General features: G+C 48.1%; 1 protein-coding gene across 1 annotated transcript in view; it reads right to left on the bottom strand.

Annotated features, from left to right (window-relative positions):
* The window catches only part of DNAH5 (dynein axonemal heavy chain 5), a 4,110,061-nt gene that overhangs the window by 793,303 nt on the left and 3,290,215 nt on the right, over positions 1 to 26,543 (bottom strand). Inside the window, exon 56 of the mRNA XM_069219645.1 lies at positions 600 to 831. Coding sequence (XP_069075746.1) covers positions 600 to 831 — 232 coding nt within the window. The remainder of the gene's footprint in view (positions 1 to 599; positions 832 to 26,543) is intronic.

The following is a 26,543-nucleotide window of genomic DNA, read 5'->3' as shown; positions in this document are numbered from 1 at the left end:
CATAAGCACTGGAGTTCTGATTAGCAGAACTGCAGTGACACATTTAAGCATACTGGCAACACACACATAGGCCACAAACTATGAGCACTGGGGTCCTGGCTAGCAGGATCCCAGTGAGACAGGCAAAACATACTGACAAACATGCAGAAATTGGGGGTAACATGCCAAGAAAGATGGGACTTTCCTACAACTGTTATCAGTCTTGTTGAAGTATATGCCCTTGCTCTTGTATAGTGAAGGCGACATAGAGAGGCATAGGACGAAAAAGTATTTGTTAGCAAGACGAAGGGTCTGATTACTACCTCGGCAGATGGGATACTCCGTCACAAAAGTGATGAATATCCCATCCGCCATATTACAAGTTTCATTATATCCTACGGAACTTGTAGAATGGCAGGCGAGATATCTGTCAGGTTTGTGATGGAGTATCTCATCCGTCAAAGTTGTAATCAGGCCTTAAGTGTTTCAACAGAAATGTAACCAGAAAACTTAAAGGTGCTCTAAAACTACAAAAAAAAAAGCCTGATAGAGAAAGCAATTTTGAAACAACAAATAATTCTGTACTTTTTCTGGGGACAAAACAATGTCTTAGTGCTTACCTGTTAGCTAGTGTAAGCACCTCAGCATGTTTTTCCCTGTATATAGTTTTATATCCTTGAATGAAGGAGAGGTAGGATTTGGGTGTTACATGTGAAGCACGGCGATATCTCTGGAAGTAGTCCACACATTTTTCAGCCACTCCATCTTGGAAAGAGCCCATACACTGCACAATTTCCTTCTTGGTTTCCTGGGTGCAGTCAACATCATAAGATGACAGAAAATGCTCAGACACTATCAAGAAAACACAAGACAAATATTTATAAATTTCAGGAAATCAATTGAGCATTAACATGTACAGTCTGCGAAGAATCAGATCACTCTCGGCACACACTCCTTAAACATGTAGCACAAATAGCTGGTGTAATGGAAAGCCAATAAAGTTTTCACCAACTCACGTTCCACAGCACAAAATGTTTAACATACAACAAAATAATTTTTTCCACAATATTCTGATGAGCGAGCAGCGCAAGGTTTTCTCGTTTAGCGATTAACATTTTCAGGCAAGACTCATTATTGATAGGTCCCAGTATCTTGTGTACCAAAGCACTGCCTGAGAGCAGGATGAAGAATGGGGGTATCAACAAAAAACATCTACATGCAAGAGCCAGCAGGAATGCTGACAAGCCTTTACTGAGCCCTAGAGTATAACCCAGAAAACAATTAAATGTTCTGCAAAAAGCCTTAATGCATAGATGTACGAAGGAAAACTCCCGAAATCTACACATCCAAAACATATTTTTTTCTTCATTCTTCATCATCCACAGTTCTGGCACCATAATGCACACAAGTCTACCCCAAAATGTATGCTTGTCTATGAGTTGCTACCGCAACACAACATCCGTATGATTTACAGACCAGCATATCAAACAATCCAGAACAAATTATTTCACTGAGAAAACCAAATGTTAAAGTAGCGTTATAGTTAGGTGCGGTAAAAAGATCTGTTTTCCTTTACAAAAACCCTAGGAATGCACTGAAAAACCCAAAGGTGAAAGTAAAGTTATAGTTAGGTGAATCTGTCAATGACAACATTAAAATTCTGAACTAAAATAAACGTACAAGTTACTTACCTTTGGTAACAAAATATCTGGTAGAGACATATTCTAGTTGCAGATTCCTTACCTTAGAATTTTCCCCAGACGTCAGACTGGATCGGGAGATTTTTTTTTCAAGCAATATCCTTGTGCGTCGGTAGGTGGCGTTGGTCGACTACGCTGGCGTTGTGGTCACCGTGATGACGTCGGGAGTAGTACATAGATGCCGCCCTTGCGCAGTGACGTCAGCTTCTTTTAACGACTTTCCACGCCAGAGCGCAGAGCCGCTAAGAACACTGAGATTGGTGCGCCAGAGCTAATAACCTGAAAGGGGGGATCCCTGTCGCTAGAAATCAGTTTGCAAGAGGGGAGGTTGAGTGGGCGGTAAGGAATCTGCAACTAGAATATGTCTCTACCAGATATTTCGTTACCAAAGGTAAGTAACTTTTACATCTGATAGAGACTTCTAGTTGCAGATTCCTTACCTTAGAACAGATACCCAAGCAATGCCATCCTCGGTGGTGGGTTGTGAACCAAGATCATACTAGAAAGCCCCGTAGGACCGAACAACCAAAATAGCCATCTCGATGGACCCGACTGTCCAGGCAGTAGTGCTTAGCAAATGTGTGCAGGGATGCCCACGTAGCCGCCTGCCAGATATCCAGGACAGGGGCTCCGCGTGGTAACGCAGTGGAAGCAGCAGTATCTCAGGTGGAATGAGCACGTAAGCCTTCAGGAGGTTGCTTCTTGGCCAAAGCGTAGCATATTTTGATGCAAAGAAGCAGCCATCAAGAGATGGTACGCTTTTGCACCGCCTTCCCTTTTTTTGCACCCACATACCAAACACAGAGTTGCTTGTCCACCCGGAAATCTTTAGTCTGATTGAGGTAGAATGCCAACGTTCTTTTTGGGTCCAGGCAGTGGAGTCTCTCCTCCTGATGGGAAGGATGTGGGGGTGTGTAGAAAGTAGGCAAAGTGATGGACTGGTCTACATGAAAGGGTGTAACCACCTTAGGAAGGAAGGAAGCCCCAGTGCACAGCACAACTTTGTCAGGCTGTACAGATAAGTATGGAGGGTTTGAGGAAAGGGCCTGTAGCTCACTCATCCTGCGAGCAGAGGTGATAGCGACCAGAAAGACAGTTTTGAAGGTGAGGAGACGCAAGGGACAAATATGCATTGGCTCAAAGGGGGAACACATCAAATAAGTAAGAACAAGATTAAGGTCCCACTGAGGTATGATAAATTGAGTGGGAGGAAATAAATGGGTGTGCCCTTTTAGGAATCTACTCACAATAGGAGATTTAAAGAGTGAGCGCTGATCAGGTAGCCTAAGAAAGGCCAAAAGGACAGATAAGTACCCTTTAAGGGTGCCCAAAGCAGAACCCTGCTGGGCTAAATAAAGAATGAACAGAAGAACCTTGGATAGAAGGGCAGAAAGGGGGGGGGGGGGGAAATCAACAGATTGGTTAGTACACCATGCCACAAATGTATTCCAACGGCAGGCGTGTATAGGTTTAGTTGATGGACGCCTGGCTGCCAAGATAACACTGCAGACTTCGGGTGGAAAGGCAAAAGCAGTCAACTGTTGCTGCTCAATCTCCAAGCATGTAGGAAGAGGTTGGACAGGTTCGGGTGAAGAACCGTCCCCTGTTGCTGCAACAGAAGATCTGCCTGAAGAGGCAGTCTGAGTGGAGGATCGATGGACATGCTTAATAGCTCTGGATACCATACTCTCCGTGCCCAGTCCGGAACCACCAAGATGACTTCGGCCAGGTCGTTCCTGATTTTCTTGACAACTCTGGGCAGAAGAGGTATAGGTGGAAAGGAGGCCGGAGTTCCACTTGAGATGAAAAGCATCTCTGAGCGAGTGTCGCCTTGGAAACACCAATACGCAAAACAGCTGACATTGCGCATTCTCTGTGGAGGCAAACAGATCTAACCAAGGCTCTCCCTAGTGCTGAAAGAGACCTTCTGCCACCTCCGGATGGAGACGCCATTCGTGATCGGCTGTGCATTGACGGCTGAGTTTGTCCGCTCTGGCGTTGAGGGAACCCGCCAGATGTTGAACCATCAGGGTAATGCCCGGATGTTCCAGCCACGTCCAGAGGCGTACTGCCTCCTGACAAAGGGTCGAGGACCCTACTCCGCATTGTTTGTTGCAATACCAAATGGCAGTAGTATTGTCCGTGAACACCTGCACCACTTTCCCTTTGAGAGAGGGAAAGAATGCTTTCAACACAAGCCTGATCGCCCGGAGCTCCAGCAGATTGATATGGAGCCCGACTCTGCTGGAGACCAGAGTCCTCTGATCTCCGCCTCTCCCATGTGGCCAACCCAACCCAGAAGTGACGCATCTGTCACTATAGAGAGATCTGGTTGGGGAAGGGAGAGGGATCTGCCGTGGACCCAAATGTGGATTCGAAAGCCACCACTGCAGGTCTTTCGCAGTCCCCTCCGAGATCTGGACCAGGTCGGAGAGATTCCCCTGATGCTGCGCCCACTGGAACTTCAGGTCCCACAGCAGAGTCTGCAGCGGGGGCAGAGGTGGACTGGCATGTGTTACTAGCAGGATGCAGGAGGCCATGAAGCCCAGCAGCCTCAGAGTCAGTCTCACCGAAACTCAAGACTGAGGCCGAAAGATCGGAATCATAGCCTGAATGTCTTGGACTCGTTTTTCGGGAGGATAAGCCCAAAACTAAACTGTGTCCAGAACCGCTCCAATCAAAGGGAGCGACTGAGAGGGGGTCAGGCATGATGTTGGCATGTTTATAGTGAACACCAGTGTGTACAGGAGGTTCACTGTAGTCAGAAGATGGGAGATGACTTTCTGGAGCGAGTCCGCCTTCAACAGCCACTCGTCGAGGTAGGGGAAGACTGAGACCCCTAACCTGTGCAGATGAGTTGCAACCACTGCCATCACTTTCGTGAACACAAGTGGGGCGCTGGTAAGGCCGAAGGGGAGCACAGTAAACAAAGTGCTTGTGACCTACCACGAATCGTAGGTAACGTCTGTGGCCAGGCAGGATAGGGAAGTGGAAATAAGTGTCCTCCAAGTCCAACGCTACCATCCAGTCTCCTGGGTCCAAGGCAGACAGAACCTGAGCCAGGGTAAACATTCTGAATTTCTCCTTCTTGAGGAAGTAGTTTAGGTCCCGAAGGTCTTTGGTATCAGAAAGTAGCAGGAATAACAACCATGACCTCATTCTGGCACCAGGACCTTTTCTATAATTCCCTTGGCCAAAAGAGCTGCGGCTTGCTGGCAAAGAAGTGCCAAATGATCCTCTGGAAGGTGACTGAAGGATGGAGGCATGGTTGGTGGAGCAGATTCGAAAGGGAGGGAGTAGCCCTTTCGAACGATCTGCAAAACCCACCTGTCCGTGTTGATATGTTTCCAGTGGGGCAGGTGATGGCGAATCCTGCCACCAACTGGAAAGGAGCGAGGGGACGGACTAGGAGGGTTTGTAGGCTGCAGCGGGGGCAGAGGTGGACTGGACAGACCTCTGGTTCCCTGTCCCATGGCCACATGGGATTCCACGTCCTCGGCCACGCATAGGCTGACCAACGTGCAAGGCATGGTGGCTGTGTGGAGGACGCGACAGGGAGCCCCTTCCGTGGCCACGAAAAGGGGGAAAAGCAGACTGTGGTGGGTGAGGGGCTGAGGAAAGACCGAGGGACCGAGCCGTAGCCCTGGGAATCCTTGAATCTCTCCGAGTCCACTTTGTCTCCGAAGAGATGGGAGCCATCAAAGGTCATGTCCATGAGTGACTGTTGGACATCCCCTGAAAAAACAAAAGTACGTAACCAGGCATGGCCACATAAGGCCACCATCGTAGCAACTGATCTGCCCAGAGAGTCGGTTGTGTCCAGCCCACAAAGGATTGTGAACTTTGCTGCATCTCTCCCATCATTCACTGCTTGAGAGACGATAGCACGGGGCTCCTCCAGTATCTGTGGCAGGACTTGCGCAACCGTATCCCACAAAGAGTGGGTACAGCGGCCCAAAAGGCATGCGGTGTTCACAGACCACAGTGCGAGACTGCAGGAAGAAAACAACTTCTTGCCAAACCTTTGCAGCCTTTTGAATTTCCTATCACGGGGTGCGAAAGGGAATGTGCCTGAAGAAGAGGAAGCCTGGATAACAAGACTCTCAGGCATGGGGTGTTGGGACAGGAATTTAGGGTAATTCGGAGCGGGCCGATGGCAGCGTGCAATAGTCCTATTCACAGGAGCCCCTGTGTTGGGTTTGGACCATGTACCTAAAGGACATCGGTGAGGGCTTCATTAAAAGCAAAAGGGGTTCTGAAGTAGAAGCCCCTTGCTGAAGCAACTCCGTCCGGAGATTAGACATGCCTCAACATTGGGAAGCTCGAGACCAAGGAGACCTCAGCTGTCCTACTGACCACCATACCATAAGTTGCTCCCTCTGCCGAACCCCACGGTAGGAGGAGACAGCATGCCAGCGTCAGGAGAAGTATCCAGACCACTGGCTTCGCCCAATTCCCGAGCCCGGTCTATGGCAGGGTCATCCTGGTATTCATAAGGGTCCAGAGACCCCTCCAATTCCTCCCCATATTCATACCCATAAGAAAAAGGATCTGAATCCGACATGCGGCGAATAAGCCCCATCGAAGCCGAAGGCGGCGTTGGCCGACGCCACTCCGACTCCGAGTCGTCGGGGATAAGAATCGAGTCGACGTCGATAGCGGGCACCACCGACGTCAGGAGCGTCGATAATCAACCCGGTGCAGGGGAAGGTCTCAAGGGTGCGACCAGCGACAGTGCGGATCTGCGCACAGATCCAGAGGTGGCCTCGGTGGCCAGAGCCGAAGCTGCCGGCGCGGAACCCAAAGGTCCCTCACCTGAACCCCTTGGGCCCGAGGGTGCCATATCGGGGCCGGACCACCTAAATATGAGGCGCATGGCCTCATAAAACTCTTTAAGCTGGGCGGGGGTTGCTGCGGCTCTGGGAAACTCTGGGAAGCGCGGAGCCGACCTAGACGCAGGCTCCGAGGACGGAGGCCTAGTGGGCGGACAATCTTCCCGCGCCGCGCCGGCCAAGCGACGGGGTGAAGTCGGAGAGTGATGGGACTTCTTTGACTTCTTCTTCTTCAAACTTTGACCTGAGGATTTAGAAGACGACAAGTGGTGATGACTCCGCGACTGATCTCGAGACCTTCCTCTTGAATGAGACTGGGACCTATGCGGAGTTGAGTGCCGGGTCGCCATTAGCTTTAGGGACCACTCCCTCAAAGCCTTCGGGTGCATGGCCCGGCACTCGGAGCACGAATTTGGGTCATGGTCGCGCTCGAGACACCAAAGACAAGCCCGATGAGGATCCGTCACAGACATCATCCGATGACACTCCTCACACTGCTTGAACCTGGCCGTCGGGGACCGCCTCGACGCACCACAGTCGCACAGAAAAAAACTCAACAAAACGTTCAAATTCTGCCAAAAAAATATCCAGGGTAGCTCTTCTCCGGATCACCGCGTGGCGCGGAAAGAGAAGAAATGATGTCACTGCGCGAGGGCGGCGTCTATATACTACTCCCGACGTCATCACAGCGACTACGACGCCTACGGAGTCGACTGACGCCACATACCGACGTGCCAGGGTATTGCTCGAAGAAAAATCTTTGGATCCAGTCTGACGCCTGGTGGAAATTCTAAGGTAAGGAATCTGCAACTAGAAGTCTCTATCAGATGCATAAATTTACCAGTTATAGTTAGCAGCATTGACTATGACTTGCTCCCCCGCCATGAAATACTTATGACCTCACATGGCATCACTCATGACATGATTTATGACATCATTGAGGACATCCCAAATGCCATCCTCGATGACATTACTGATTACCTCATCCAAGCTTTGTTTTCCCGCATATTGCTTGATAAATTAATATGGCATTAGAAGCCTGACAATAAGTATAAAATAGCTCAGGAGAATATCTGGCATCATTAGTGCCATCACAGATACAATTCCCTTAGGTGTTGAAAGAAAGCATTATGTGCAACACTGAACCTATAGCAAAACTAAACAGGTAGCATAATTTACATTAACAATCAACCACAAATATATGAAAAATGTTCATAGAGTATGGTGTTCAATCTGCATAGAAATGTTGGAAGAAAGACAAAATAGGGAATGCCAGTTCCAAAACAAATGCCATACTACGGACATCTTTTATCTGTATCATATCACACTACTTGCATCCTTCATACTGTGGTGAAAACTTTACAGGTAGCCCAGCTCCTGAAGTAAAACAAGCACAGGTACACAAGCACACAGTTAAGCAGAAACTGTCATGCTAGCACGATTCTCTCTAATAACTCAAACACACTTACAAAGGTTAGTATCTACTACACAGAATATTTCTCCTGTTGAAAAAAAAATTCTGCAGAACCAAAAATACTGTAGTTAATATAATGAACACAAGTCAACTGTCACCTGCACACAGAGTTATTCTTGAATAGAAAGATTTAGAACATATTTAATAATGTCACTGATAGATCTTTTCCAATCCTGTGCTAAGCCTTTTTTGGCTATTTGGGGTAATTTGTGCTTAGGCCTCAATAACCTTTAGTTCACATAAGCTATTCACACCATGTAGGAAGTTGGCTCTGTATGTACTATTTAAAAGTAAGAAATAGTGTGCACAGAGTCCAAGGGTTCCCCTTAGAGGTAAGATAGTGGAAGAAGTAGATAATTCTAATGCTCTCTTTTGTGGTAGTGTGGTCGAGCAGTAGGCTTATCAGAGGGTAGTGTTAAGCATTTGTTGTACACACACAGGCAATAAATGAGGAACCCACACTCAAAGACTTACTCCAGGCCAATAGGTTTTTAAATAGAAAAATATATTTTCTTAGTTTATTTTAAGAACACAGGTTCAAGATTTGAAGTAAATACATAAAATGCAAGGTACTCTACACAGGTGAGATAGGAACTTTGAATTAGAGCAATATCATATACAGCCTTTGTTAAAATGGCAATAAGCTATTTCAAAAGTGGACACTGCAAAAATCAACAGTTCATGGGGGAGGTAAGTAAAGGTTGGATTGTGAGGTAAGTAAGACACTTACAAGTCTCAGTTCATGGGCATAGGCAGCCCACCGTTGGGGGTTCAGGGCAACCCCAAAGTTACCACACCAGCAGCTCAGGGCCGGTCAGGTGCAGAGGTCAAAGAGGTGCCCAAAACACATAGGTTTCAATGGAGAACAGGGGTGCTCCGGTTCCAGTCTGCCAGCAGGTAAGTACCCGCGTCCTCGGGGGGCAGACCAGGGGGGTTTTGTAGAGCACTGGGGGGGACACAAGTAGACACACAAAACACACTCAGCGGCACAGGGTCAGCCGGGTGCAGTGTGCAAAGCAGGCGTCGGGTTTTAGGTAGGAAACAATGGAGGGCCCCGGGGGTCTCTCTAGCAGTGCAGGTAGGCAGGCACAGGGGGGGCTTCTCTGGACAGCCACCACCTGAGCTAGGCAGAGGGTCGCCTGGGGGTCACTCCTGCACGGAGGTTCGGTTCCACCAGGTCCTGAGGGCTGCGGGTGCAGGGCTTGGTCCAGGCGTCGGGTCCCTTCTTACAAGCAGTCGCGGTCAGGGGGAGCCTCTGGATTCTCTGTGCAGGCATCACTGTGGGGATCCAGGGGGGTCGTCTCGGGCTACTCACGGGGTCGCAGTCACCAGGGAGTCCTCCCTCTGGTGTTAGTTCTCTGGATCTCGAGCCAGGGGCATTGGGTGCAGAGTGTGAAGTCTCACGCTTCCGGCGGGAAGAGTGAGTTCTTTGGAAGTTGCTTCTTTGTTGCAAAGATGTTGCTGTTTTTCAGCAGAGCCGCTGCTCACAGGAGTTTCTTGGTCCTGGGGTTCATGGCAGTCCTCTGAGGCTTCAGAGGTCGCTGGTCCCCGTTGGATGCGTAGGTGGTTGAAGGTTTTTGAGTCAGGAGACAGGCCGGTAGGGCTGGGGCCAAAGCAGTTGTCGCCGTCCGTCATCTCTACAGGCTTGTAGGTCAGCAGTCCTTCTTTGGTTCAGGTTGCAGGGATCTGACTTGCTGGGTTCAGGCGTGCCCCTAAATACTAAATTTAGGGGTGTGTTTAGGTCTGGGAGGGCAGTAGCCAATGGCTACTGTCCTAGAGGGTGGCTACACCCTCTTTGTGCCTCCTCCCTGTGGGGAGGGGGGCACATCCCTAATCCTATTGGGGGAATCTTCCAAAACCAGGATGGAGAACTTCTAAAGGCAGGGGTCACCTCAGCTCAGGGCATCTTGGGGGCTGTCCTGACTGGTGGGTGACTCCTCCTTGCTTTTCTAATTTTCTCCTACAGCCTTGCCGCCATAAAGTGGGGGCAGTGGCCGGAGGGGCGGGCATCTCCACTAGCTGGGATGCCCTGGGGCGCTGTAACAAAGGGGGTGAGCCTTTGATGCTCACCGCCAGGTGTTACAGTTCCTGCAGGGGGAGGTGAAAAGCACCTCCACCCAGTGCAGGCTTTGTTCCTGGCCACAGAGTGACAAAGGCACTCTCCCCATGTGGCCAGCAATTCGTCTGGTTGTGGCAGGCTGGCAGAAACTGGTCAGCCCCACATTAGAAGTTGGATTGGTATTCAGGGGGCATCTCTAAGATGCCCCCTGGGTGTATGTTACAATAAATTGCACACTGGGATCAGTGTGAATGTATTGTGCTGAGAAGTTTGATACCAAACTTCCCAGATTTCAGTGTAGCCATTATGGCGCTGTGGAGTTAGTGTTTCACAAACTCCCAGACTATATACTCTTATGGATACCCTGCACTTACAATGTCTAAGGTTTTGCTTAGACACTGTAGGGGCATAGTACACATGCACATTTGCCCTCACCTGTGGTATAGTGCACCCTGCCTTAGGGCCTGCTAGATGGGTGACTTAACTATGCCACAGGCAGTGTGAGGTTGGTATGGCACTAGTATAGTGCCATGTCGACTTAGTCATTTTCTCCCCACCAGCACACACAAGCGGAGAGGCAATGTGCATGTGCTGAGTGAGGGGTCCCCAGGGTGGGATAAGACATGCTGCAGCCCTTACAGACCTTCCCTGGCATCAGGGCCCTTGGTACCAGGGGTACCAGTTACAAGGGACTTACCTGAGTGCCAGGACTGTGCCAATTGTGGAAGCAAAGGTACAGTTTGGGGAAAGAACACTGGTGCTGGGGCCTGGTTAGCGGGGTCCCAGCATGCTTTCAATCAAAACTTAGCATCAGCAAAGGAAAAAAGTTAGGGGGTAACCATGCCATGGAAGCATTTCCTTACACACCAAATTTGCTTCCTTTCTTCCAACATCCAGGGGATTCTGAAGGTACCCAGGAATTGTGGATTCTCCTAGAAGGGACCAAGAAAATAGTCAACATATGGGGAAAAATAGGAAAAAAAAGTGCTCTGGATAAAAGTGTTTGATAAAAAAAAAAATGGCATCAACAAACAGCTTGATGTGCTGAAGACACCATCTTCTCAGCTTTCACGAACATGCAGAGATTAAACCTATTGTTTTTACCATAGTTTTGCCATTTTTCAAAGATATCCCATTTTTCCTATTTTTGTGCTGTCGACCTAATTACAGTTTGTGGTGCAAACCAGTGTAAAACCCATAGGTGATCCAGGAAAGCTATATATTTCTGAAACATAGACTAAATTACAAATTCAGCAAGGTATGATATGTGTGGATTCCTTAAGGTTTTCCCAAAGAAACTAACTGTTGACATAAATAAATATTGAAAACGAGTAGGAAAAAAACAGCCATTTCTGACAATATTTTCAACTGTAACTTTTTGTCACGAGGGCTGATTTACAAAAGCAATGTACCATTATGTTTGCTAGACACTTTCAGTTGTGGGTATATATAGGGTTTGTACATTCTCTAAGAACCCTAGGTACATGGAACCAACAAATGAGCTGCACCATACAATGGTTTTATAGACCTTTTCATATGAGAAATATGTAAAGTGAAAAATTGATATCAAGGTAACCTATGTATTTCGGAAATGGGCACAAGATGAGTTTAGGAGCAATGGTTGTTCGTACATCTGTGAATTCGTGGGTACCCATACGAACATATAATTTAGAGAGCATTTTTCAAAATGTCTTCTTTAATCCGCAATGGCTTTAATTTGGAAGGCATAAACGTAGTGAAATTCAGTTGGTAATAATAAATAATCTACTATTCTGTTCTCCCATATGTCTTCTGATAAATATGGTACCTCACTTGTGAGGGTGGGCCTAGTGCCTTTAGCAGGAAACAGCACAAATGCAACATGGATAAATCACATTTTTCCAATCAAAAGTGATACATTTTTGAAAAGTAGGTAGTTGTGGATTTTTGGTGCTAGCTCAGTCGGCTCCTTCAAAGCTTCGAGGGCTATGGCGCGGCACTCAGAACACGGCTTCAAGTCGTAGTCTTGGTCCAGACAGCAGAGACATACCTTATGGGGTTCCATCACGAACATGGCACAGTGGCAGCTGCCGCACTGCTTGAACCCCGTCTTCCTAGATGACAGCCTACACAATATAGCAAGAAAATCATCGACAAAAATATTGAAAAAGGCCTGTCAAAAAAGAAAGGTGGTAGTTTGATTCCAGATCTGGGCTAACCGGCACGGAAGGAAAAGAACTGACATACGCGTGCCTAGGTGGTGCCTTTATAACCAACTGTGATGTCACAAACGGCTCCAACAACGCTGACGATGCCACACAGATCTGATCGACGCCACCCAACGGTGCGCACAAGGGCATTGCTCAGTAAAAGTTCCAAATTCCAAGCTGATACCGGGGAATTCTAAGGTAAGGAATCTGCAGCTAGAAGTCTCTGTCAGATACATTATTATTGTCATAGCCAGTTGTCAAAATAGTGAGCAAGTGCCCTGATCTTCTCATTCACAAAAATCAACACAACATTGGAGTAACATCGGAATGGTGAAATGCACAAATTCATCTAAATGTTAATATATAAGGAATATACTACAATATGACAATCCCAGGCAAGTGGCCACATATACTTCCTTACAGGCTTCGATAATAATTCCATTATACCAAGATTAAAATCCGATTACGTGAAATAATGGTAACGACGCATGTAGGAAAGTAGCCTCTTTTTAGCATGGTTACCCCCACTTTTTGCATGATGTCAGTGTGTTTTAACTGTGTTCACTGGGATCCTAGTAACCAGGGCCCCAGTGGCTGTGCTCTCTCCTTCTGAATTTGGTTGTCCCTAACTTTTTACACCCCACAATTGGCGTACTGGTGCCCCAATATAAGTCCCTATTATATGTTACTTAGATACCCAGGGCACTGGGGCACCAGGAATTTTTCATGGGCTGCAGCATATATTAGGCCACCCATGGGAGCCCCATGTAAAATTTGTCTGCAGGCCTGCCATGGCAGTCAGCGTGAAAAGGTGCACGCACCCTTTCACTACATGTCACCGCACTAGGTCATTGTAAGTCACCCCTATGGCAGGCCCTCCAAGCCCAGAGGGCAGGGTGCAAGTACCTGTGTGTGATGGCACCCTGCATGAGCTGAGGTGCACCCACGAACTCCAGCTCTATTTTCCTGGACCCACAGCTCAACTTCAGGTGAAGACTCCCTAGACAGGGAACTCAGGCAACTGAGACTGGGGGAGGCCAACCTGAGGCTGCAGCAGCAACAGCTGGCCCTAGATAGGGAGACCTTGGAAGTGGAGAGAGAAAGGCAGGGGTTGGGGTTAGTGCCCCATGGTGGCTGCAGTTTTATTTTCAGGGACACCAAGGTCAGGAAGGACTCTTGACTCTAGGAACCTGAACAAGTTAGTCTCACTTTACAAGGTGGGCGATGACATCTATAAGTGGTTCACTGCTATCGAGAGGGCCTGTAAGGTACAGAGGGTCCCTCAGAGACAGTGGGCAGCTATTTTGTGGCTCTCCTTCTCTGACAAGGGTAGGGATAGACTCCTCACTGTCAGAGAAGAGGATGCAGACAATTACACAGTTTTAAAATCTGCCATGTTTGATGGGTTCGGTCTGAATACTGAAGAGTATAGGATCAAGTTCAGAGATACCAGGAAAGAGTCCTCCCAAGATTGGGTTGATTTTGTGGACTGCTCCGAGAAGGCTCTGGAAGGCTGGTTGCATGGGAGCAAAGCTGGTGACTTCCAGGGCTTGTTTAACTTAAGTCTGAGAGAGCACAGTTTGAATAACTGTGTATCTGGTCAGCTGCATCAGTACCTGGTGGACTATGATATGATCTCTCCCCAAGATTTGGGAAAGAAGGCAGACAAATGGGTCCGCACCAGGGTTACTTGCAAGGCACATACAGGGGGGTGACCACAAAAAGAAGGAGGCCGGTAAGTATCAGGACAAGGGTGGGGACAAAGACAAACAAAAAGATTTCTCCTCTGGCCCACAAAACTCTTCTGGGGATGGGTCTAAGTCCTCTTCCTCTTCCAGCAAGAAACCTTGGTGCTACATATGTAGGCAACCAGGCCACACGGCAGGTGAGAGCACTTGCCATAAAAATAGCACCAAGCCTGCTATCACTACTACTCCACACCACTACCACTAGTACCTCTAGCACCTCTAGCAGTAGCAGCAACAGTGGTAGCAGTAATCAGCCCAAAAGTATAGCTGGGTTCACCTTTGGGTCTGTAGTGGGGCCTGGGGTAGGTATAGAAATCCCTGAGACAATTCTCGTCTCCAAGGGTGGCACAAGCCTTGCCACCATAGCTGCATGTCCCCTTAACAATGATAAGTGCAAGCAGCATATCCTGGTAAATGGCGTTTAGGCTCAGGCCTACAGGGACACAGCTGCCAGTGTCACCATAGTTTACTGAACAACTAGTGTCACCTGAACAACACCTACTTGGTGACGTACCAAGGCACTGATGTGAATAACTCCACTGAGTGCCTCCACACAGCTATGGTAGACTTTAGCTGGGGTGGAGTTACTGGCCCTAAACAGGTGGTAGTCTCCCCTAACCTACCTATAGAGTATCTCCTTGGTAATGACCTGGAGACCTCCACTTGCACTGAAGTAGAGTTCTTAGCCCTTGCAGCCATGCTGGGCATCCCTAAACACCTCCTTACTTTAACCTCAACAGAGGTTAAAGAGCAAGGAAGGAAAAGAGCCCTGGGGTCTGGAATGATGGCCCAGGACACTCCGAAAAACACAGACAGGCAGGATACAGCATTACCTCCTGTCCACACGCCCACTGGGGATCCCACGCCTCAAAGGGAGGAAACCATCACCAGGGTGGAACCTGTACCACAGGAGCCAAAAGGTATAGCAGCTGAGCTCCTGGGGGTAAAATAATCCAACTAGAAAGAACCTAAGGTAGAACAGCAACGCTGCCATATCTTAGAAAACTTAAAACAGCCCTCAAGTCCTTCCATGAAAACTTTGGGGCAGCAACTCTGCACCACCCGATAACTTAGGATAGCAATCCTGCCCTTTAGGGCCTTTAGGACAGCCCAACTGTCCTACACTGCCCCACTTAGGACAGTATCCCTGTCCTGCTCTACGCCCATCAAGTTCACAACCCTCAGCTAGGGAACTAGAGTGCTCACAGTTTAGGCATGTCACAGGTCAGAAACCCAGATAGGGTGGTCCACTTCCCCACAGGGAAGAGGCCATATAGTGGAAAGTAATACTAGGAATAACCACTCCAATGGGGAGGTACTCTCCAGATATTTTTTCTTAGATAATAAGGACTAATCTGGCCAAGGTTAGTCTTATTGTCCTTTGTTTGGTGTGTGTGTGTGTGTGTGTGTGTGTGTGTGTGTGTGTGGGGGTTGGGTTATGTAGGAAAATAGACTCTTTTTAGCATGGTTACCCCCATTTTTTGCCTGATGTCAGTATGTTTTAACTGTGTTCACTGGGATCCTGCTAAATAGGACCCCAGTGACTGCTCTCTCTCTCTGGATTTGGTTGTCCCTAACTTTTTACACCCCAGAATTGGCATACTGGTGCCCCAATAAGTCCCTAGTATGTGGTACCTAGGTCACTGAGGCACCAGGGGCTCTCCATGTGCTGCAGCATATGTTATCTCACCCATGGGAGCCCCGTGCAAAATGTGTCTGCAGGCCTGCCATGGCAGCCTGTGTGAAAACTTGCATGTACCCTTTCACTACAGGTCTCTGCACCAGGTCACTTTAAGTCACTACTATGGCAGGCCCTCCTAGCCCAGAGGGCAGGGTACAAGTACCTGTGTGTGAGGGCACCCCTGCCTGAGTCGAGGTGCCCCCACAAACTCCAGGTCCATTTCCTGGACTTTGTGATTGTGGGGAAGCCATTTTAGTAGTGTACTGGACATAGGTCAATACCAATGTCCAGCTACATAATGTTAACTCTGAACCTAGGCATGTTTGGTATCAAACATTGGAAGCATACCCCAATATTGTTGCCAGTATTGGTTCCATGATTTCATTCACTCTGGGGGCTCCTTAAAGGACCGCCAGCTTTGCTCCGACCAGTTTGCAGGGTTTTCCCGGGCACCCCACGCTGCTGCTATCCTACAGATGGCTTTCTTCCCTCTTGCTGCTTGAACAGCCGAAGCCCAGGAAGGCAGAATTAAGGATTTCCTTTGGGAGAGGGCGGCAACACCCTCTCCCGTTGGAAAAAGGTGTTACATGACTTGGATGGGTAGCATCCCCAAGCCACTGGTATGTTTTGAAAGGCACATTTGGTGCCCTCCTTGCATAAACCAATCTGCATTGCTTCAGGGACCTCAAGTTGCTGCTCTGGCGCAAAACTAGACAATGGAAAGGGGAGTTACCACTCCCCTGTCCATCACCACACCCCAGGGGTGGTGCCCAGAGCTCCTCCAGGTGGCCATTTGATTCTGCCATCTTGAATCCAAGGTGGGCAGAGGCCTCAGGGAGCATTTGAGTGGTTAGGTCAGGCAGGTGACGTCATATCCCCTCCTGATAGGTGGCCACCTTGTTAGGTGACAAATCCCCTTTGCAGGGCTATTTGGGATCTCCCTCTTGGGTGGGTCCTCAGATTCGATGTGCAGGATTTCAGCAGGACTCCTCTGCTATGTTTACTTCGACTTCTGGCCACTGGAACCGCAACTGGACTTCAGAGGAACCTACAATCTGCATTCTGCAACGACTTTGCTCTGCAACATTGTTTCTCCGGCTTCTTTCAGCAACTGCAACATTACCCTGGCTGTGCATCCTGTGAGGACAGCAAGTCTTCATTCTGCACCAAGAAGGAATCCCCCTTGAAGTGAAGGAGTCACACCCCTGCATCTGCACGCAGCAACTGCAACGGCAACCAGCTGTGTGGATCCTCTCTCCTGCAACTCTTCGTGGACCCTGTGACACAGGTGGTGGTATTGAGTGATCTCGAGTGGTCCACTTGGTCCCCTCTACCAGCTGTTCAACTTTGGAGGTGGAGAGTCTTTGCCTCTCCTTGCAGGAGGTACCCATGTGCACTGTGACTCTTGCAACTACCAAGGCTTGTTGGCTCCTCTTCTGAGGGATCTTCAGGCTCCATGTAGACCCGGCCTCCAGCAGTCTTCCCTGCAACGCTTGGTTTTCTGCCTGCTGCTCCAGCGATGTGTGACTCTTCCAGGTGTGCTGAATGGGCCTCACCGCGACTTCTGTGCCTGCTGCTTGTTGCTGCACCCAGGACTTCTTGCTCTCCTGACTGCTGAGGAATGCCTGGGACTCACCTCCTTGGGTTAAGTCCCCTCAGACCTTCCTGGTCACCGGCAGCTCTGCAACTCTTGCCTTTGCCAAGGCATGTTGGTGGTTATTCCACACACTGATGGATTGCAACTCTTCTTCTGTAGTGGGACATCAACTGCATCTCTTCTGGAACTCTTCCTCTGCTCCCGTGCTGCAGAGCGGACTCCTGGTCTTCACAGTCGACGTGGGCCTGCATCTCCAGAAGGGTGGGTAGTGGCTCCTGCCCCAACTGGAGACTCCAACTGGAACTGGACTTGGCCCCCTTCATTTGCAGGTCCTCTTCTGTCTGGATCCATCTTCTGTCTCTTGCAGTCTTGCTTGGGTCTTCCACCATTCTTTCACAAAGTTTCTCTGTGGGTTTGGGAAAAAACAGGTACTTATCGCCTGGTCGCTGGCATTCTGGTACTTACCTTTTGCAGTTCCTCCAGCTCTCCTCTACAGATTCCACTTACCTGGGTGGGAGTCCTTCATGCGAATTCAATTTTTTTAGTATACGGTTTGGGCTCCCCCTAGGATCACTACGGACTACAGTTATTGCAATGTTTTCTATTACTTTCTATGCTCATTCCTGACAACTAAGGTGTATATCATAGTGTGTTTACTCACCTGCTAACAGAGTATTGCCTATATAGTGTTTTAGCATTTGTGTCACTGTTAGAAATGGGGTCTCTAGCTGGCAGTCTGTTTGCACTCTGTCCAAGCAGGGATCCTCACTCTAGTCAGGATAAGGGAGATACCTACTCAGATAACCCCTGCTCACCCCCTTGGTAGCTTGGCACAAGCAGTCTGGCTTATCTAAGAAACAATGTGTAAAGCATTTGCACATAACACACAGTAATACAGTGAAAACACTACAAAAAGACGCCACACCAGTTTTTAGAAAAATAGCCAATATTTATCTGAGTAGAACAAGACCAAAACAATAAAAATCCAACATACAGCGCTAAAGATATACATTTTGAAAGATTTATCTTAAAAATACAGTTCCTTGAAGTCGAAAGCTCCATCTGGAGCTATCACGGCGTCGTCATCAACAAAACCAATAGTTCAGGCAGGCCGCGGCGTCACTAGCTAGTACGGTGTCAGGAAGACCAGGCTCGGTGAAGACATCCAGCAGCGTCGGTGAGACCAGGGCTGCGGTGTGAAGCAAGGCGGTGCAACGTGCGGTGTCACCAGGTCACGGTACAAGCTGTGTTGTCGTCGCTGCTGAAGCGCTGTCATCTGTAGGCCAGAGACAGACATGCAAGACAGGACGGTGCTTCGTGACCCTCACGAGAGGTGTCCACAGGCCACGGTGCTGGCAGGGATTCCTGGTGACAACACTAGAGTCGAAGATGCTGGCATCGGTGGACCAAGGCTGCGATGTGGGACGGGAAGGTGCATCGTGTACCTCACAGTGTTCACAGGCCACGGTGCAGGCAGCCGCGCCGGTGTCAGCAGAAACGTCGTCATCAAGGGTGCCCAGGCTGCGGTGTAAGCATGCGATGCCGGAGTGTGGGGCCCATAGGTTGCGGTGCACGCAGCAGCTCAGTGAAGTTGTCCGATGACAACATCGGTAAGACAGGGCAATGCATCTCCATGCGGCATTGGCAGGTCACGGTGCAGGCCAGCGACGTTGATAGTGGTGTTGCAGTGTTTCTCCTCTTCAGCAGCACAAAACACACATTTCCTAGTACTGCAGGTAAAGGAAACTGAAGTCTTTGGTGTCCCTGAGACTTCCAACAGGAGGCAAGCTCTTCTCCAAGCCCTTGAAAACATTTCTCAAGCAGGACACACACCAAAGTTCACCCTTTTCACTCTTTTCAGGCAGAAGCAGAAACTGCAGGCCAGTCCAGCAAAGCAACACAGCAAAGGGACACTACTACTCCTCCTCCAGCTCTTCAGCTCTTCTCTTTGACAGAGGTTCCTCTTGATTCCAGAAAGACTCTAAAAAAGTCTGGGGTTTTGGGTATTCTTTTTATACCCCTTTCTGCCTTTGAAGTTGTCAAACTTCAAAGCAAAGTCTCAAGTGCTTGTGAGATCCTTCCTTGTCCAGGCAAGGCGCAAGACACACACCAGGGGGTTGGAGACTGCATTGTGTGAGGGCAGGCACAGCTCTTTCAGGTGTGAACGACCACGCCTCCCTCCCCTCTAGCTCAGATGGCTCATCAGCATACACACCGCCCCCTTGTGTCACTGTCTAGAGTGGTGCACAACAGCCAGTCTGTCAAACTGACCCATACAGACAATCCACAAACAGGCAGAGTCACAGAATGGTTTAAGCAAGAAAATGCCTACCTTCTAAAAGTGGCATTTTCAAACAGACAATTAAAATAAAATGTCACTAAACGATGTATTTTTAAATTGTGAGTTCAGATACCCCAAACTCCACATTTTTACCTGTTCTCAAAGGGAATCTGCGCTTTAAGGGTATTTAAAGGCAGCCCCCATGTTAACCTATACGAGGGATAGGCCTTGCACAGTGAAAAACGAATTTTGCAGTATTTCACTGTTAGGACATTTAAAACACACTAGTATATGTCCTACCTTAAACATACACTGCACCCTGCCCCTGGGGCTACCTAGGGCCTACCTCAGGGGTGCCTGACATGTAGTAACATGGAAGGTTTAGGTCTGGCAAGTAGGTAAACTTGCCAAGTCGAACTGGCACTTTAAAACTGCACACAAAGACACTGCAGTGGCAGGTCTGAGCCATGTTTACAGGGCTCCTAATGTGGGTGGCACAACCAGTGCTGCAAGCCCACTAGCAGCATTTGATTTACAGGCCCTGGGCACCTCTAAAGCCCTTCACTAGGGACTTACCATTAAATCAAATATGCCAATCATGGATAAACCAATCAACAGTACAAATTACACACAGAGCATATACACTTTAGCATTTTTTTTTAGCAGTGTTAAAGTGCCCAGAGTCCTAAAGCCAACAAAACCTGGTCAGAAAAATTAGGAGGGAGGCAAAAAGACTGAGAATGACCCTACCAAAAAAATGGCCAGGTACAACAGTCACTAAAATAAAGTACCTTTATTATGTAACATTGTGTGGTTCTTTCATGTGTGCTGTTTGACTTTAAGTGGTAATGCATGAGCTTTGCATGTCTCCTAGACAAGACGTGGCTGCTCATTCACAGCTACCTCTAGAGAGTCTGGCTTCCTTGACACTGACTACACCTCACTAATAGGGGATACCTGGACCTGGTATAAGGTGATAACACCACACACCAGGCCAGCTTCCTACAACACACACCAAACATAATTTGCATTTCATATAAACCATATAGATCTTACTTCATATCTTGGTGCGCAATCTAGACCAAACCAGCAGTTTTCCATTAAAACAGGTAAATCAACCCCTAATGTCATGACCCCCAGTTAAGGCCAATGCATAGTCAAAATGTAATAATACCTTATTTCTTCTGTAAGATCAGAGAAAAAAATAAAAAAGAAGATCCAATAAACCTATGAGGCATTTGATGAGTGCAGGATATAGTGCAGACTGGGAGGGGGGTCTTGAGGAAAGAGAACCCAAACAGAATGCACCATATTTACCCCGCAAGCACTTCCAAGTCTTCATCCTTATGTAGGCTAAGCTGGATGTTTGTGTGTAAGTCTAATATGTGCCTTGCCTCCAGTTGTCTCAGTTGTTTCACTCTATCTCCACCTCGTATGTTGTTCTCTACCCGATCAATAGCAAAACAAAACAGTTTGCACACATCACTGTTATATAATTGTGGGAAATGTCTCACCATAGAATACGCATAATCCAAGTAACTAAAAGCCAGTTAGTGTTCCATTATAAGTTCCTAAGGGCATCGACACTGGAGAATAAAATGTAGAAGTAAGATGCACAGTTTAAGCATTGCTGATTTCCCTTTTATATCCCTCAGATGTTGAAAAACTAATTTTATACATATCTGTAGGGAAATGCCTCCCTTGGCATGGTTATCCCTTGTTGCCTTTTGTTGATGCTAGTTATGATTGAAAGTGTGCTGGGATCCTGCTAACCAGGCCCCAGCACCAGTGATCTTTCCCTAAACTGTACCTTTGTTCCCACAATTGGCACAGCCCTGGCACACAGATAAGTCCCTTGTAACTGGTACCCCTGGTACCAAGGGTAGTGTGGGCAGGTAAGGTCTCTTAGGTCTGCAGCATGTATTATGCCACCCTGGGGACCCCTCACTCAGCACATGCACACTGCCTCACAGCTTGTGTGTGCTGGTGGGGAGAAAATTACTAAGTCGACATGGCACTCCCCTGAGGGTGCCATGCCCACACCCCAATGCCTGTGGCATAGGTAAGTCACCCCTCTAGCAGGCCTTAAAGCCCTAAGGCAGGGGGCACTATACCACAGGTGAAGACATAGTTGCATGAGCACTATGCCCTTACAGTGTGTAAGCCAAACCTTAGACATTGTAAGTGCAGGGTAGCCATAAAGAGCAGCGCAATAAATCCACATTGATGCCAGTGTGGGATTTATTGAAAAATGCACACAAAGGGCATCTTAGAGATGCCCCCGGTATACCAGTCCGACTCCTAGTGTTAGGCTGACTGGTTCCTGCCAGCCTGCCACAACCAGATACGTTTCTGGCCACATGAGGTGAGTGCCTTTGTCACTCTGTGCCCAGGAACAAAGCCTCCATTGGGTGGAGGTGCTCCTCACCTCCCCCTGCAGCAACTGTAACACCTGGCAGTGAGCCTCAAAGGCTCATGCCTGTTGTTACAGAGCCCCAGGGCATCCCAGCTAGTGGAGATGCCCGTCCCGCCCGACACAGCCCCCACATTTGGAGGCAAGTCCGGAGGAGATAATGAAAAAAACAAGGAGGAGTCATCCACCAGTCAGAACAGCCCCTAAGCTGAGGCGACCCCTGCCTTAAGAGATCCTCCATCTTGGTTTGGAGGATTCCCCAAAGTTAGGAATAGGGATATGCCCCCTCCTCTCAGGGAGAAGGCACAAAGAGGGCAGTAGCCATTGGCGACTGCCCCCTGACCTAAACAAACCCCTAAACTAAGTATTTAGGGGTGACCCTGAACCCAGGAAATCAGAATCCTGCAACCTGAAGACAGAAGAAGGACTGCTGAACTGAGAGCCCTGCAGAGACAACGGAGACACCAACTGTCTAGGCCCCAGCCCTATCAGCCTGTCTCCGGACTCAAAGAACCTCCACAGCGACACATCAAGCAGGTCCATCGACCTCTGAGGACTCAGAGGACTGCCCTGCACCTAAAGGACCAAGAACCTCCCGAGGACAGTGACTCTGTCCAGAAACAACAAAAAAACAGCAACTTTAAAGAGACTCAAACTTCCCGCCAGAAGTGTGAGTCTTCACCCTCTGCACCGACGCCCCCGGCTCTAGTTCAGGAGAACCAACACCGCAGAGAGGACCCCCAGGCGACTCCAACGAGGTGGACAAGCTGTGTCGACCTCCCTGCACCCACAAAGTGATGCCTGCAGAAAGGATCCAGAGGCTCCCCTTGACCGCGACTGCCTGGTAACAAAAGAACCCAGCACTACACCCCCAGGACCGAGAGGAACCACCTACCAGTGCAGGAGTGACCAGCAGGCTGCCCTCATCCTAGCCCAGTCAGTGGCTGGCCTGAGAAGCCTCCCTGTGTCCTGCCTGCATCGCCAGAGCGCCCCCTGGGTCCCTCAATTGTTTTCAATACCAAACCTGATGCCTACTTTGCACACTGCACCAAGCCGCCCCTGTGCCACTGAGGGTGTGTTTTGTGTGCTTGTGGGTGTCCCCCCCCAGTGCTCTACAAACCCCCACTGGTCTGCCCCCAGAGGACGCAGGCACTTACCTGCTAGCAGACTGAAACCAGAGCAACCCTGTTCTCCATAGGCACCTATGTGTTTTGGGCCCTCCTTTGACCTCTGCACCAGTCCTGCCCTGTGTTGCTGGCTGCCTATGCCCAGGAGACTGAACTTGTAAGTGCTTTACTTACCTGAGAAACTAACCAAAACTTACCTCCCCCCAGGAACTGTTGATTTTTGCAGTGTCCACTTTTGAACTTTTTGCCATTTTAACCAAAACTGTGTGTACTACTGTTTTAAATCAAAGCCTGTGTAAAGTACCTTACAATTTACGTACTTACCTAAAATTTGAATCTTGTGGTTCTAAAAAATAAATTAAGACAATACATTTTTCTATATAAAAACCTATTGGCATGGAGTTAAGTCTTTGAGTGTGTGTTTTCATTTATTGCCTGTGTATGCACAACAAATGCTTAACACTACCCTCCGATAAGCCAACTGCTCAACCATACTACCACAAAATAGAGCATTAGTATTATCTATTATTGCCACTATGAACCTGCAACGGGAACCCTTGGACTCTGTGCACACCATCTCTCACTTTGAGATAGTATATACAGAGGCAACTTGCTACATTGGTGGATCAGCAGTGGGGTCTTAGACTTTGCATTTGCTGGACTACTCAGCCAATACCTGATCACACAACAAAATTCCAAAGATTGTCAATAGAAATAGATTTTTGAGTTTTCGACTCTACATTTTTAAAAGTCCTGCTAGGGCCCTGTGTAAGTCTCCGTTAGCATTTCATTTGAAGTTTAAAAGTTTGTAAAAGTTAGGATTTAAGTTCTAGAAGTAGTTTTTAGATTCTTAAAAAGTAATCCCAACCTTTAGAGTGATAATGAGCCAAACAGATGAGACAGTGATGGAACTCAACCTCACACCTTACCTGCTTCTAGGGATGTCAGAGTTAAGGTCTCTCTGTATGATAAAAAAGATAAAGACAGGGTCCAACCCAACCAAGGAAAAGCTTCAGGAGCTCTTGGCAGAGTTCACAAGGGACCACCCCTCTGATTTGGAGGATGCTCCTTCAGATGGGGAAATAAGTGAACAGGAGGAATAACTCACCCCTCTTGTCCTAAATAGGGAGGACTCCAAAAATCACAGTCAAGAGAGCCTCGTTCTTCCACAGGGAAGTCCAGTACCTCTGTGAGCATTGAGGACAGCCTCAATGAAGAGGACATCCTGTTAGCCAGGATGGCCAAGAGACCGGCTTTGGAGAAACAGCTCCTAGCCATAGAAAGGAAAAGAAAAGAAATGGGTTTAACTCCCAAGAATGGTGGCAGCAACATAAATAGGGTCAGAGAGAATACTGACATCCTAAAAATCCCCAAAGGGATTGTAACTAAATTTGAAGAAGGTGATGACATCACCAAATGGTTCACATATTTTGCGAGGGCTTGTGCAACCAGAAAAGCAAGTAGCTCTCACTGATCTCCTTTGGGAAATGTTCACTGAAAAGTGTAGGGATAGACTCCTCACACTCTCTGGTAAAGATGCAGAAGCTTATGACCTCATGAAGGCTACCCTGATTGAGGGCTTTGAATTGTCAACTGATGAGTACAGGATTATGTTCGGGGGGGGGTCATAAATCCTTGAGCCAGACCCTGGTTGATTTTGTTGAGTTCTCAGTCAAAACACGAGATGGTTGGATAACTGGCAGTGGTGTAAGTGATTATGATGGGCTGTATGATTTATTTAACCCCTTAGGTGCCAGGCCTTTTCCCCCTCAGGTGGCAAGCCTTTTTTTGTCTATTTGGGGCAGTTCACGCTTAGGCCCTCATAACTTTTTGTTCACATAAGCTACCCACGCCAAATTTGCGTCCTTTTTTTCCCAACATCCTAGGGATTCTAGAGGTACCCAGACTTTGTGGGTTCCCCAGAAGGAGGCCAAGAAATTAGCCAAAATACAGTGAAAATTTCGTTTTTTTTAAAACAATGGGAAAAAGGGGCTGCAGAAGAAGGCTTGTGCTTTTTTCCCTGAAAGTGGCATCAACAAAGGGTTTGTGGTGCTAAAAACACCAGCTTCCTAGCTTTCAGGAACAGGCAGACTTGAATCAGAGAACCCAATTTTTCAACACGATTTTGGCATTTTACTGGGACATACCCCATTTTTACGATTTTTTGTGCTTTCAGCCTCCTTCCAGTCAGTGACTGAAATGGGCATGAAACCAATGCTGGATCCCAGAAACCGCAACATTTCTGAAAAGTAGACAAAATTCTGAATTCAGCAAGGGGTAATTTGTGTAGATCCTACAAGGGTTTCCTACAGAAAATAAAAACGGAAAAAACAAAATATTGAAATTGAGGTGAAAAAATCTGCAATTATTCTGTACATTTTACTCTGTAACTTTTTCCTGCAATGTCAGATTTTTGAAAACAATATACAGTTACGTCTGCTGGACTCTTCTGGTTGCGGGGATATATAGGGCTTGTAGGTTCATCAAGAACCCTAGCTACCCAGAGCCAATAAATGAGCTGCACCCTGCAGTGCGTTTTCATTCTATACTGGGTATACAGCAATTAATTTGCTGAAATATTAAAAGTGAAAAATAGCTCCTCGAGGGGGAGCGCTAGCGCTTCTCCTGAGGGCAGTATGCAGGACGTAATGGTTACGTCCATGGCACCACACGGGCGCTGCCATGGACGTAACCATTACGTCCGTGGCGGGGAAGGGGTTAAGAAAGAATATCTGTTAAGTAATTGCTTCAATGAGAAACTGCATCAACATCTCGTAGACCTAGGTCCAATTTCTCCCCAAGAACTGGGAAAGAAGGCAGACCACTGGGTCAAGACTAGGATGACCAAGACTTCCACAGGGGGTGATCAAAACAAAGGGGTCACAAAGCCTCCCCAGGCCAAGGGTGGTGAGACATCCAAGAACAAAAACAAAAAGAGTCTTCTACAGGGCCCCAAACACCTGCTCAGAAGGGTGGGCCCGAGCCTCTTCACAGTCCACAAATGGGTATAAGGGTCAAAACTTTGATCCCAAGAAGGTCTGGTGTCACAACTGTAGACAGCATGGACACCAAACTGGAGACAAGGCCTGTCCAAAGAAAAGTCCCACAACAACTACTCCAGTTAGTACTGGAATAGCCAGTCTCCTGGTGGGCTCAACAGTGTGACCAGAGCAAATCAGAGTCCACACTGAAGCTACCTAGTCTCAGAGGGTGGGATGGATTTAGCCACACTTGTTTCCTGGCCGCTTAATATGCAAAAATATAGGAAGCAGCTCTTGATAAATGGAAATACAATAGAAGCACTGAGGGATACAGGTGGCAGTGTTGCAACGGTGACAGACAAACTGGTTTCCCCAGGACAGTACCTGGCTGGACAGACATATCAAGTCACTAATGCTGACAATCAAACTAAAGTACATCCCATGGCAATGGTAACTTTAGAATGGGGAGGGGTCACTGGCCT

The sequence above is a fragment of the Pleurodeles waltl genome, chromosome 2_2 (assembly GCF_031143425.1).
Source record: "Pleurodeles waltl isolate 20211129_DDA chromosome 2_2, aPleWal1.hap1.20221129, whole genome shotgun sequence".
Classification (NCBI taxonomy): domain Eukaryota; kingdom Metazoa; phylum Chordata; class Amphibia; order Caudata; family Salamandridae; genus Pleurodeles; species Pleurodeles waltl.
The sequence above is the reverse complement of the archived record's forward strand: the minus strand, read 5'-3'. Positions and strand labels throughout refer to the sequence as shown.